This window comes from Tenrec ecaudatus, chromosome 14 (genome assembly GCF_050624435.1).
Source record: "Tenrec ecaudatus isolate mTenEca1 chromosome 14, mTenEca1.hap1, whole genome shotgun sequence".
In the NCBI taxonomy this organism is placed as follows: Eukaryota; Metazoa; Chordata; class Mammalia; order Afrosoricida; family Tenrecidae; genus Tenrec; species Tenrec ecaudatus.
The window spans coordinates 70,060,669-70,075,802 of record NC_134543.1 but is presented as its reverse complement, the minus strand read 5'-3'; the positions used below and the strand labels follow the sequence as shown (position 1 = coordinate 70,075,802).

Here is a 15,134-nt window from a genome sequence, read left to right as displayed (position 1 = left end):
TGGCTATAACATCTGTACAGAAATAGATACAAAATTTGTTTCAGGCTATCCCTTCTCCAGTTAAATGACTATTTTAAAGGCAAAGTTTTTTGCCAATAAAATAGAGGAAAAGGGGGAAATAAGGGCTGAGATTTCTATCGACCACTAGAGATTGAGTTTGACACAAGTATTTAAATGTTCCTAATCCTTTTTATTTGTTTACATCTTATTGTGAATTAGGTGAATATTTACAGAGCAGAGCATCAGTCTGGCACTCCATGCAATTCACACACATTTTGTTTCATCTCACTGACTGTAATCCCGTTATAATGTCCCTTCCTCCTTTTCTGAAACTTCTGACTGTTGCTCTAGGGCAAATGCTGCCCCCTTGATTTCCAATGGCTGATTATTCTAAGGAGAGTGGCCCTAACTGGTGTTATGGTTCCTATTACAGACCTACTATTTGACTGAAAATTGAGTCACACTGGCAAGTTCATTCCTGAAGGGTGACTAAGGATGACAGTAAGCCTGGCCTCTTTTATAATTTTTTTAGTCTTGTTCCACATTTTTCTCCCACACAATACAGGACCTTTAATGTGATCCCTCACAGTGCAGTTGGCAGTGGTGGTCAGGCCCCATCTAGTTCTTCTAGTCCCTAGGAAGTGAAGACTATGCTCCTGTGGGCTAAAAGTCCATTGTACTATTTCCATGTGTCTGATTTTCACCTCCCTTCTTTCCTTCCGGCAAATAGAGCCCAATAAAAACCAAACCCACTGGCAGGGAGCCAGTGCCAACTCGGTAACCCTTTAAGACAGAGTAGAACTGCCCCTGAAAGTTTTCATGACTATAACTTTATGGTAGTAGAAAGCCCATCTTTCTCCCTCAGAGTGGCTGGTGGTTTTGAACTGCTGATCTTATGGATTGCAGCCCAACTTGTAACCACTATGCCACAAGAGCCTAACAGTTACACCTCAAATAGCTGCTCATGAACTTTTAAGATCCTAGTCAGTATTCACCAAAGTAGGATGGTGTAAGTCTTCATGGACTAAGTTATGCCACTTGACCTTGGCATCCTCTGGACTACAGTCCTGCTTCTCCAGACTCAGCCACTCATTCCCTTAAGGCGTTTGGTTATGTTGAAAAAGCTTTTGTAAGCTTTCTCCCTGCATGATCCATCACATTCATGGGTATATTTAGAGCAAAGAAAAATACTTATGTACAAATACCTCTGTCGAAGCTATATCTGAGGGCATACTCACTCTTCCATCCACACTCATTCAGTCTGTCTTTATGCATGCATATACTTGTTAATCACCATTGTTGCAGGACTACATATAAACAGTACTGGCATCTGTTGCCTCTAACTCTAGCACTTCTCTCACTGTCTTCTCCTGCCTCCATCTTTTTTAGCCAAACTATCACATCTTCCCTTCACCCACGTTAAATCCATTTGACTTCCTCTCCATTGAAAGTTCTGCAACTACATCAGTCCTTTTTGTAACTATCTTCATTGCAAATTGGTATCTCTAGTCCCCTGCTCAAACAAATGTTGCTTAAAGAAGTTCAAGATGACAATGCTGTTGGGCCTTCTGACATTCACTCATCTCTCTTCCCTTGCCACTTTTGTTCAGCTTTTTCTCCTAGTTGGCAATCAACTTCTCTAGCCTTTCCTCTGAAGCTCGGGGATCTAAAATTGTCATCCATATCGGTTTCATCTGATTATTTGGTCTTTGTTGTAGGTCTGTGCAGTGTACCAGCCTTGTCTCCTCTATCTTGACAGGAGTCCTTTTTATGATGTATTATCATTATTATCTTCTGGATCTCTTCAAAGCCTGACCTTGATCCTCCAAAGTCCTGGCAGGTTACCATCTCCTCCACCTTTGTTATCCAATACTTCTTCCTGAATGAGTCCAGCAATGACATATTGGAAACATAAATGTGAATGCTGTAATCATCACATTGTACAGCTTCCTCTGTGAGTCACTTTTAAAGCAGAGACTAAAGTACTGTAAACAGACTTAGAAACAGGTTTGAAATCTATTTTCATATAGTTCTAGAATTTTGAAAAATTTATTCAGAGCCCTTGAGATTCAGTTTCTCCATCATAAAACCCTAATATTAACTCCTTGTGAGGAGATTCTGGCACAGAAAAGATATTTATAAATATTAAATTCTCATCTTGTTTACTACCAGTGACAATCAATTCTCAAAAACCTAGGACTCAATTCTCCATTCCTATAATTTTTCCAGAAAGCTATCCAACAAATTTTTACTCCATCTGTGTGCTGGTCTCTGTACAATGCATTTTTAAGTAGGTGATAAGGGAACACTGTAGCTTCATAAATAAGTAGTGGAAAGACAAAGAAAAACAAATATTTTCTCATCAACAGAAAAACAAGCCATCCTAAAATACATATGTAAAGAATTTCATGCTGCAAGAAGATCCCAAAATAATTTTCAGGAGTAACTTAAAATAATCTCAAAGCAAGCTGTGAAATACATATTATCTCCTTAGTAGCTTAAAGTATTTTAAATTAAAAACATGATAGTATTATCTTATTATATCATTCACTCATTCCTCCCTGTCATTGAGTCAATTCTGACTCACGGTGACCTCACAGGACAAGGTAGAACTGCCATCTAACTTTCAGAGGCTGTAACTCCTTACAGGAGTACAAAGTCTCCTCTTTCTCCCACAAAGCAGCTGGTGGCTGCAAACTGCCGAACTTTCAGTCAGCAAACTTGCATGTACCAATATGCTACCAATGTTCCTTAATCCCTCAAGACAGATAAATAAATATTATCCTATATTCCCAAGAAGCAAATTAAGACTCCTAAAGGCCAAAATGGCTTCACTAATGTCATGAATGGGAGCCCTGGGGGCTGAGTGTTCCACACTGGGCTGCTAACTGTAAGACCAGCAATTTAGCCCACCAGCCCCAACCACTCCTCAAGAAAAGACTGGCTGTCTGCTCCCACTGCAAGTCACAGTCTTAGAAATTCCAAGTTCTACCCTGTCCTACAGGCTCACTAGGAGTTTGCATGAACTTGATGACAGTGGGTTTGATTTTTTGGAGTTAATGTCACAAAGCCAGTGGGAAAGAGTAGATAGTGCTGCTTGGATCTTAAGTATAGAGGTCTATACTTAATCTACACTAAATCTATACTAAATCTTCTAAGACCTATCGCAAATACTTGAGCTTGGTAGATAAGATGACCTCACGAGATGTGAAGTACTGCTAATGAGTCAAAACCACAACTCTAACAACCCAATTTTATGAGTAAATGCAGGTATAACAATAAGGAAATGTTAGTTGAAAAGCATTTTTTAAAAGAAAATTAGGAAAGGCAGGTCCTAGCAGCTTTCTGGCACGGTAGCAGGCAAAGTGACAGCAGCCCAGCTTCACATGAAAGCGCAGCATCTGCCCTCCCCACTGCAGAGATGCCCGAAAGGAAGGCTAGCTGGGCAGAAGGATGTTTAGAGCGAAGGCCAAGAGTAGATGGGTGAGGTTACCAGCTAAATCTGCTCCTGAAAAATTGAAACAAAGCCCAAAAAAGGGCACAAGGATGATTTTCAAACAGACAACAACCCCCAAAAAGGGAAAACAGAGAACACGCAAAGAAAAGCTGGAGTGGCTAAATCGAGAAACGACAGATTTAGCTAGAGAAAATGGAGACACTGAACATAAGGAGACCCTAGCTTCCGATGAAACAGAAGAAAAAGTTAAGTCTGAGAAACGTCTGTCTACTGTGTTTTATCAGTGGCTCTTATACTGTCCTTCTTACACAATCCAGAGGAATATTTTTTCAACTATTTTGTAAATGCAAGTTTTCTTTTGTTTTGCTTGGATGATCTAGAAACATTTTAAAAAGAAAATCCCATTTGACTTCCCGCCCCCTTTATATTTTAAAGAACAAACATTTTTTTAAGAGATAAAATCACTTGCTGGCTATTTTTTTGTACAACAAAAACATAGAGGGACAGTGACCTGTGGGAGGACTGGAGCCCTCCCTGGTAAAGAGTCCTAGTGGCATAGTAGGTTACATGTTGAGCTACTAATATCAAGGTTGGGGGTTGGAACCGACCAGCCATTCCACAAGAGAAAGATGAGGCTTTCTATTCTCGGAGAGTTACAGATAGTCTGGGAAACCCACAGGGAAAGTTCTACTCAGTCCTAAATGGTGGCTGGAGTTTTTTTACATTTGGAATCGCCTAGTGGTATACTGGTTGGGCTATTAACTCCAAGGTCAGCTGTTTCAAACCACCAGCCCCTTTGAGGGAGAGGTAGGAGGAGGGAGCTTTCTACTCCAGTAGAGCTGCGGTCTTGGAAATTCAGAGAGGCAGTTCTACCCTGTCCTACAGTGTCACTTGGAGCCAGAATTGACTCAATGGCAGTGAGTTTGTTTCTTGGAGGTTTGGTGGTGTATGTTACACCTTGGGCAGCTAAAGGCAAGGTCAGCGGTTGGAAAGCACTCGTCCACTCACGGGAGAAAGATAAGGCTTTCTATGCCTATCAAGAATTACCATCTCAGAAACCACAAGGGCAGTTCTACTCTGTCCTATAGGGTTACCATGAGTTGGAATCAACTCGATGGCAGTGGGTTTGTTTGTTTTGGGAGGAAGGACAGGATTTGTCCGGTTTTGACTATCTTGGGTGTCTATGTAACATTCCATAGAGAGAAAGGATATTTTTTATATCTCATAATGCAAACCACCATACTTACAGGTCATTTGGTGTCGCAGTCACGTATTTACATGACTTGAACATTTTAAATTACTTCTATTTCCACATGGGTTTATAGTACAATGCTTGTTAAAGCCACACCCTCATCCTGGCTCTGCCTGACAGACTGCATGCATTCTGTGACTTCTTAGGTTGTGGTAGTCTCACTTTCCTAATAACTTGGCTATGTGCTGCGTAAGGTTACAATTTTGAGTGGGTATTATATGTCACATTAGATTGTAAGTAGTGTGCCTTATAACAACTGATCAACAATTGAAGTTATTGGTACTTGATATCCTCTTTAAAAAAATTTATTCTTTACTTATTTATTTATTTTGATATCCTCAAGAAAAATGGCCTTCAAATTTAAAGCTGGAAAGTCACTGGAATTTTAAAAAGAATTACAATTACATGGTTTCTTACAGTTTTGTATGAACATTAAAAATTATGTACAAGTTAGTCATCACATCTCAGTGCTGACCCTTAAAACAATAAAATACCAAGTATGGACAAAAGAAAAAAATACAATGTTCACACATGATCCAAGAAGAGACTTCTGCATCTACCAAATATGGTATAGCAATGACAAGACTGAAACAATAAAAATACCCACTTAACAGAAAAAAAGCAGCAGCAACGGATTTTAAAACACTGGGCCCCAGGTACAGCAATGGCCCCTGAGGCATGCGAAACCTAGGAGCGGTGCCCTATCACTGCCTCGAGAGATCTTCCAGGCTCTGGGAAAGGCAAAGCAACCCAGGGAGCAAGGACCTGAGAGTCCAGGAGTAGCAATGCAGTAAGAGTACACGGGGCAGAGTGCCAACGAGAGAAATGCACAGGGTGAGGGCCTAGGAGATAGAAACAAATCCCTTTCAAGTCCTCAGAGTACTGCTCCAGCATAACTGTAAAAACCTACCCAAGGCTGTAGAAAGCACACACACACAAATTAGAGAGACCAGTACCCCACATTCAGACAATGTCTGTTCCCATGAACTGTACTTGTAAATTATTCATAATTCAAGAAGTTCTGAGTAGACCACTCTTAAAGATACTGCTTTATAATAGCTAATAATTAGCCCTAGACTGAACACTACTATAAACTTATCTAACAAACTATAAAAGCTAGGCCTAAAATGATCAAACTGTTTCCAAATAATATGACTGCTTCTCAGAAGTTCAAGAATATTTATAAAACTACAAATATTCAATGCCCAATAAGGTAAGATTCACAAAAGCAGGTATCCTTATAATCAAAGATTAGCAGGGACACAAAAAGGCAAGAAAACACAAGTAGCTGTATCTCCCTTCCTCTGTCATCAGTAACTGCCTTCCATTCTCCCTGTCTTCCCTGAAGACATTCATGATCAAGGGGTTCCTGGTGCAGAAACAAACCAGAATAGCCCCATTACCTCAAATGGATGAATAAAGACTGGTAATAAAATCGAGCACAAACCCAAGAGGAGACATTAAAGAAGAGCCAAGCACTCAGAAGCAACAAAAGCCACATGGAAGAAGCACATCAGCCTGTGTGATCATGAGGTGTTGAAGGGAGCAGGTATCAGGCATCAAAGAACAAAAACAATCATTATCAATGTGAATGAGGAGGAGTGCAGATGGTGGACCCAACGCCAATCTGTAGGCAACTAGACACCCCCTTAAGGAAGGGTCACGGGAAGAAGAGGAGCTAATCAGGGTGCAGTGTAGCAACAATGAAACATACAACTTTCATCTAGTTCTTAAATGCTTCCCCCCCCCACCCAACTATCAGGACCCCAATTCTACCTTATGAATCCGACTAGACCAGAGGATGTACACTGGAACAGATAGGAACTGGAAACACAGGAAATCCAGGACAGATGATCCCTTCAGGACCAGTGGTGTGAGTGGAGATACGGGAGAGTGGAGGGAACGTAGGTTAGAAAGGGGGAACCGATTACAAGGATCTACATATAACCTCCTCCCTGGGGGGCGGACAACAGAAAAGTGGGTGAAGGGAGACGTCAGACAGTGTAAGATATGACAAAAGTAATAATAATTTATAAATTATAGGGGGGAAGGGGAAGGGAGGGGGGGAAATGAGTAGCTTATGCCAGGAGCTTATATGGCGAGCAAATGTTTTGAGACTGATGAGGGTAACAAATGTACAAATGTGCTTTACACAACTGATGTATGTATGGATTATGATGAGTTGTATGAGCCCCCAATAAAAATGATTTTAAATAAATTATCAAGGGTTCATGAGGGAAGGGGGAGAGGGGATAGAGGGGGAAAATGAAGAGCTGATACCAAGGGCTCAAGTAGAAAGCAAATGTTTTGAGAATGATGATGGCAACAAACGTACAAATGTGCTTGACACACAATGATGTATGGATTGTGATAAGAGTTGTACAAGCCCCCAATAAAATGATTTTTTTACAAAGAAGAGCCAAGCTAAGTCTGTAAGCAGTCACACATGTGATGGCATATATATTTTTCAAGGTTTACTAACATGCTGCCTTATCAAGTTCACCAGCATTCTACCACATCAGGATTGAAATTTCAACATAAGCTGATCAACTAAACATGTATTGGGAAACTTCTGGTCTCTTCCTTTGTTTTTATGCTTCCGCATTAAGAAGCAGACTAAAAATGTGTTTGGTTTGGGCAAGGGGTGGGGAGAAACAAAGAGAATAAGCAATTATTTGAAACCAACCCTAAATTGACAGATGTTGAAATAAGCAAAGAAGCATAGCAAAATACCTATTTTAACTCCATGGCACACATTCTAAAGGCTAAGATAAAACATAGAAGTCTTTTCCCCCAAAATATTCACAATGAACTGGAGCTGATGACTACAAAATCTGAAATGACAAACTGGATGGAATATATGCTTAAACATAAAAACACAGTTGTGAACTGAAAACATAACAGAAACTATTAAAAATAAAACATGGAGGGGAAAAAAAGCCCTCAGAGTATCAGCAAGTTATGAGACCATTCAATAGAATAGCACTTCTAATAATCAAAAATTCAATACTTTAATTGGTTGTTAGCCGCTGTCGCGATGGCATGGGCTTGGGGAAATGGGCGCACAATGGGCGAAACACTGCCCATTTCTCATGCTCAGCTGTAGACCTAACCATTGAGATGAGGTGGGTTCTTCATTGGCTAATTTTTGGAAGTACTTATCAGACCTTTCTTTGTAATCCATCATTGTCTAGAAAAGCGGTTCTCAACCTGTGGGCCGTGACCCCCTTGGAAGGGGGGCATCAAATGACCCTTTCACCAGGGTTGTCCAATTCACAACAGTAGCAAATTACAGTTATGGAGTAGCAACCAAAATGGTTTTATAGTTGGGGTCACCACCACACGAGGAACTGTATTAAAGGGTCGTGGCATTAGGAAGGCTGAGAACACTGCTCAAGAAGCTCCACTGAAACCTGTTCAGCGTGACAGGAACAGGCTACTGCCACTACCGACACCAATGGTCATCTTAAATGGGGCGCACTGGCTGGGGACTGCCCCTGAGCTTCCCACCTCCAAGGTGAGAAGTCTACCACTGTAGCCCCAATGCCCAGTCCCGCTTTCTAATATCCAAACCTAATATTAAGACTTTAGCATATACTAACTGGAGTCCAAAAAAGAAGAAAGAATACCTTTTTTTAAATGGCCAAAATTTTCTAAATTTGCTCTAAACTAAAAATCTAAGAAGGTCTATGAACTGCACAAGCAGAAGTTCATAGGAAAATGTAATTAAAAGATAATAGAATGTTTCCACAAACTTTTTGAAGCCCACTCATGTAAAGAAAACTACAGCACATCAAAATCAAACAAAAATGGCATGTTACAGGAGGATCTAAAATAAAAATGGCAACAGATTTCTTAAAAGGAACAATGTAAGCAATTAGAGAATAAAGCACCTTTTTAAAAACTGAAGATGAAAAAATATCAACCCAGAGTTCTAAACCCAGAGTTCAAAAATGAAAAGAATATTTTAGAAGAAAGCAAAATAAAGACTGGGAAAAAAAGCGAAGTCAGGAAAAAGGAAACCCCTCAAGGAGACAGACTGACCCGTAATTAAAACAATGGGCTCGAGGCACAGGGCCAGGTCACACCTCCTCCTGTTGTAGGGCTGATCTGAATCAGAACCAACTGGACAGCACCGGATAATTAAAGCGGTAGTTAGGAAAAACTTATACCACCAAATATCTATACCAGAACGAAGAATGATCTCAAATCACCAACTTCAGCTTAAATAACACTTTTAAGAAACCAGAAAGGGGGAAAATTAAACCGAACGAAGCAGGAATCCTGGTGGTGTAGTGATGCTAACTACAAGGTCAGCAGTTCAAACTCACCAGTCACTCTGAGAAAAAGATAAGGCTTTCTACTCCATCAAGATTTATAGCCTTGGAAACCCACAAGGGCTTGGAAAACCGACCTATCCTATAGGGTCCATATGAGTCAGGATTGACTTGATGGCAGTGAGTTCTGGTTTTTGAAGCAGAAGAAAACAAGTACTAAAGACTGATACAGAACTCAGTGGGGGGGGGGGAATGAAAGTGAAAACATCAATAAAACTAGAAAGTGATTAATCTCTAGTCAGATTGAGCTAGAAAAAAATCTACAAACATCAGAATTAAGAGGTAGTAGCAATTCTGTGGTTCAAAATAATAGTTCAGAAAAGAACAAAAAACCCACAATTTCATTTATTGGCAATGCTCAACAGTTCTGCAAGCGGGATAGTTGGTTCACTGTATTCACCTGATGTAAACCAAATCTCTTAAATTGGCTTTCTGCTCTTATCATCTCCTCTCTCCTACCCATTGTTTTAGGTATTGCATTAACCATGTTTACATTAACCAAATTTCAAACAAAATAATTGTCGCTATCTAAATATTTTATTGAATTTAATTACTGTATTATAGTCCAGGATAGCCTTGTGACACAACAGTAAAGAGTTCAGCTGTTACCCTCAAGGTTGATGGTTCAAACTCACCCAGTGAAACTCTGTAGGGAAAGACCTGGCGATGTTCCCATAAAGATTACAGCCTATATAACAATTCTGCAACAACATTAACCAGTAACCTCATGAAGGTAAGTTAGAAAGTATGACATAAAACCTTTACCAAACAAAAATATCAAAATGTGAAGCTACTGTTTCTCAACATATCCTCTATCTATACACTTGAGGGCGGTGTTCCCATCTCTCTAATTCTTCCCCCAAAGAATTCTACATCACACCCAAACAGCAGTTTTGACATCCTTGAGCAACTCACACCATGTTCCTTTGAAATGGTCTTTGCATTTGGAGAACAAAGTCTGAAGGGCCAAGATCAAGGGCTGTAGAATGGCTAGGGAAAGCTCCCTTTGAAGAAGGAGCAGGTCACTGTCCTGATGGAAAAAATCCCCAACATAACTTTCTGCCTTGTTCTAAATCCCCAACATAACTTTCCTGCCTTTTTCTCACCAATGCAGGTCTCCTCTGTATCTTTCCAGAAAAACCATCAAGATGACCCCTTTTCAGTCCCCATAAACTGCCTTCTGTTAGAACCTTCTAGCTTAGCTACCTCTTTAAATTTAACTGGGTACGCAGACCACCTTGGAATCCAGTTTTAATTGTATCTTTTATTGACGGCACCCTAACACGACTAAGACAAGGGTAAGACTGAGAGAACTTGTCTGCAGCCATCCACTAACCAGAGACATGTTCAGACATATTTTGTTGGGAATAAGTCCATGCAATATAAACTGGTAGCAATACTTTTCACCCCCACATATGTATATACGTGTAGAGAAAGGCACATGTGAGTATATGAACATGCAAGTAGAAGTGTTCCTGCAGGTAGATGTACATACCTGTTTATGTACATAACATATATTCATGTGTAAATTAACCCACAAAGGGGGCACAATTATGAATACTGATAAGATAGAACCAGACACCTCAGGGGGTGGATTTACTGCAGTTGAAGGTTTGAGACCATAGTCTCCTGGGGCAGCCCAGTCACCTGGCATAACAGAGTTCTTAAAGGTAACGTTCTACATTCTAGTGTGGTGAGCAGCATCTAAAGTAGCTCTAGTCCTCTAAGAATCAACTATTGGTCTCTTCCCAGCCAGAACAAGAAAGGTAAGAATCCAGAAACTCAAGGAGTAAATTAGTCCACATAAACAATGGCTCATGAGATCCACAGCCTCTTTGACCCTCAGAACAGAAGAACTAGATGGTGCCCATGTACCACTGCTGACCTTCCAGATCAGGGACACAATAAAAGGTTCTGGTTAGAAGAGGAAGACAATGTAGAACAAAATGCAGATTCCTGAAAAAGTCCAGGCTTACTGGGCCCACGAGGACAGAGGCACCCCTGGGACCACAGTTCTAAGACACCCTTTGCACTTGCAACTGAAGCCACTCCTGGTGCTCACCTTTTAAACAAAATACTAAAGGGGCTGGATGGCTATTACATGTGACTACTGTGTTCCCTTTAATTAACTGAACGTAGGCATCAAATGATCGGCACTTACCCTGAAATGAAGATGAGATGCTAAGGGACAAGGAAACTAGATTAATGGCAATAAAACAAAAAGAACGGGCACAATGAGAATGCTGACACATTGTGGAAAGTGTAACCAATGTCACAGGACAAATTATATTTAAAAATTGTTAAATGGGTACTTAAGTTGCTATGTAAACTTTCACCCCAAAACAATAAAATATTAGAAGGAGAAAAGGTGACAGCTTGGGGCAGTGGGGGGTAGATCATAAGGGGTGGTTCTTCTCTGCATACATGGGGTCAACAACTGAGAACTCTTTGGCACCTAACAACAGCCTAGCATTTGCAGCACAGCATTTGGAGGTCCATGTTTTACTCAGTATTATGAAACAGTTTATCAACTTCAACCCTGCTGGCATACTGGGCTAGTTATCTGTTGGAATCTAAGATGGTTAGCAGCATCCCTGGCCTCTACCCACGAGATGCCAGTAGCATCTCTGTACCAGTGGTGATAACCAAAAGTATTTCAGCCATTGCCACATGTCCTCTGTGGGGCAAAACTGTTTCTGGCTGGGAACTACTATGTGAACCTCCTGCAGTACAATTCTCCTTCAGTATGGACCTCCCCCACTCCTAAGGCAGGGAGTGTGAAAGCACTGAAAGTTCTTAAGGATATTTTACATGTTTATACACACACTAGCATAGGAGGGAGTTTCAAAGTTTAAGGAAAGAGTCCATATCTTTTAGTTCCATTTTTTTCATGACATTTTGGAAGCCTCCTCACAAGATCCGGTTAAAAAACAAGTCTATAAATTACTTAGAAGCAAGAGTTTTTTAAAATTATATTATTGTTTTGTTTTCAAATGGAGGAAGCCAGGCCCTGCAAAACAACTGACGTCTGACCTCTTAATTTAGACCAGGTCTCCCAGATGGAAAAAATTTCTATACCAAAGTATACGTGAATCAGTCCTTAACCATGCTATAAAGAACTCCAGCACTGACCATCTTAATCTCAATACTGTATCGGAACTCACATTTTTAGCTCTGCCATAACATAACCTAGTTTGTCCTACGTAGGTGCCAAATCCTACTGCGCTCGATTTTAAACGAACATTATATGTGATAGAGCTTTTCCTACAGACTTGTGAATTTTCTATATCCCACTTAGTTAGATTGTCTCTGCAATGACACACCTCTCATTAGATTAGAAAAGACCATAATCTGAACTATATCTAGATGCTTATTTTCTTGAAAACAACTGTTTTACACAGCCAAACTGAATTGTTTTCTCCTCGATCCCGCTATAGAGGGAAGGGGGGAGGAAGAGGGGGATGCAGCTGACTTGTGGTAAATATATTAGCTATTGTAAATAATGTAGGAAAAAGAAAACACACACACATAAAATTGCAGAAGAGTCACTGCGCCCGTGTTCCTGTTCTGACTCAGCCTTCTACTAAGTTAGGTGACCACTCACTTTTCCGAACTTTAACTTTCTCCTCTAGACTGAGAAGACTGATCCTGAAAAATTACATGAAATCACTTGGTGAACCCCAGCCATACCAATGTGGCTATCAGTTGGGAGGCACGAACCTCAAATGAGACACTCACATATATCGCTAATAAACATCACTTTCCCAAACGCAGACTCATTAGGAAGACAGCTTGACATAATGCGCTAAACTAGGATTCCACCAAGTACTCTACAAGTCAACACCAGTAAACTCACTTCTCAATGAAGTGACACAAGTACACTCACATTCCTCTTGTCTCACACTTTTCGTCAAGGGCCCCTTAAGTACTATTAAGGCTCTTATCAGGCTTTGAAATGACCAAAATAGCTAAGTATCCAAAAAGCTTTGCTGAACATTAAGGATATCCAAAACTCCGAGCACTGGCTGCTCTGCCAACAAACAGGTAGAGGGTGGCCAACTAAGAAAAATTAAATAAAAACACAATTATCGGGAAGCAAGGCAAGCTATTAACTACTCCCCTATAATTAATAGTTCTCCCTCTGAATGACAGTCATGATGAACAAGAATGCACGATCAGGAGGGCGGGGCTGTTTCCCACAAGCTTTCTGAGAACCACCCACTTCCCAAAGAGGTATTAACTGCCCCCTCCTTAACCTCTGCGGCCACGGAACTTGAAGTGGAAAAACTAAGGTTTATGTCGTCTCCGAGTTTTGTTTTGTTTTTTCCACTCGGGAGTAGTCTCCAGAAAGTCTCAAAGCTCCCAGCTCTGGGGGTCACCAGGGTACAAAGGAGTTGAAATGATGAAATCGGACCCGCCTGTCAGTAGAGACGGGGCTCGGCCAGGGCCAAGTGTCCTTCCCACCACCCTCCGCCCCGCGGGTCGCTGCAGAGGCGGAGCCTCGCCCCGGCGCCCGCACGGCGTCCGGCCCGAGGGGAGTCCCGGGCCCCGCGGCAGCAAGGCCGGGCAGCGCAGGCCTCGCGGCGCCGCCGCCCCTCGCGCTCACCGATGACGACGCGCAGGTGCTTGAGGCGGGTCAGCGCGTCCTTCTTGGTGTCCAGCACCTTCTGGGTGGACTTCTTCACGTCCCCGTGCGGCTTCTTGGAGAACATCCTGCCGCCGCCGCCGCCAGCCCCGTCCCGCGGCAGAGAGTGGAGCGAGCGGGCAGGGAGGAGACTAGCGTGAGCGGCTCATTCGCTTCTCAGGAGCGAGGGCCCCCGAAGAGGCGACTCCTCGCCCACCCCAGCAGCGTCGCCACCTCCAGCCGCCTCGCGCCGCGGCTCCGAGACACCTTCGGCGGCGGCTCCAATATGGCGGATCCCGTCTCCGGGCCCTGCACGGAGCGAGGGAGCCCCGGACTGGCCGCCGCCAGCCGCTCCAGGCCCGGGCCCCAGACGCGGGGCCGCGGAGGCGGAGCTGCAGGCGGAGCGGCGCAGCCCCTCCCCCGGAGGCCCCCTGACGGGTAGCGCGTCCCCGGCAGCGCCCGCTCTGCAGAGGCCGACCCCGAGCCGGAGCGACGGGGTTTCACGACTCTGCCGTCGGTGGCGAACGGTCCCCGTGGCAACCGCCTTCTGACGTCACGGGCTCGTGACGTCACGCCGGCGTGAGAGCCCCGCGGCGCCGCACACTTTGGTGTGCTCGGGAGAGCGGCCAGGGGAGGAGCCCGAGGAAGTGTGGGGAGGTAGTTAGGGCGTGCGCCCTCGTCGGCAGCAACTCCTCCTCACGGAACTCCCGGAGTCGTGTTGGGGCCGCTTTGAAAGAAGGGACGTCCGCTCTCCCTGTGTAGTGGCCTGAGCGCGCGGGGGTGGGGGTGGGGGGCTGGAACGATTTCGGGGTGCGGTAGGGTGGAGACGCGGAGTCATTTTTGCTTTTTCCTGAAAAGGTGGCGGTGGGTCAGATACGTTTGCGTTTATCATTTCCTAATTTAGATCGAACTTAAAGGATCGGGCGATCTCAAAGTTAATCCGATGTTTCTGACTCCTGGTGGCCCTGCGATTACTGGTTGGATTGCTAGCTGCAAGGTCAGCGGTTCGAAACCACTGCTGCCCCACAGAGCCGTCTCAGGCGCTCTCTCTACTGTCATGAATTACAGTGTCCAAAACCTGTAGGGCAGGTCTACTCACCACAGAGGGTCCTAGGAGCCTGACTGGACTTGTTGGCAGTTCATTTGGCTTTTTGTTTTGAGTAGTTAAGGAGATTTGTATGGTTATAGGCTATCCTTTGGGTTAAAATTTTCTTGTGCAATTAAATGAGTCCTGTCAGAAACATGTTGTAACAAAAAAATTACAGATACAGAGAAAAGAGATCTGGAGAGCTTCAATGGCTGACTTAATGCGAGTATGTAAAGAATTCACATAATCCAAAAGGAAAAATGCTAAGATCCAGAGAGAGAAAAATGAACCACGTAGAAAAATCATACATGTGTATACCAAAATCTAATATATGAGGGAAATCTTCACATTCACTAAAACTAAAGAAAAACAAAAAA

General features: G+C 42.8%; 1 protein-coding gene across 3 annotated transcripts in view; it reads right to left on the bottom strand.

Annotated features, from left to right (window-relative positions):
* The window catches only part of RALGAPA1 (Ral GTPase activating protein catalytic subunit alpha 1), a 193,055-nt gene extending 178,887 nt beyond the window's left edge, over positions 1 to 14,168 (bottom strand). For 2 of the 3 annotated variants that reach the window (XM_075531079.1, XM_075531077.1), the window contains exon 1: positions 13,653 to 14,168. In XM_075531079.1, the coding sequence (XP_075387194.1) occupies positions 13,653 to 13,758 (106 nt within the window). In that variant the 5' untranslated portion in view covers positions 13,759 to 14,168. The remainder of the gene's footprint in view (positions 1 to 13,652) is intronic. The other variant, XM_075531078.1, reaches the window with a different exon arrangement.
* Positions 14,169 to 15,134: the final 966 nt, after the last annotated feature.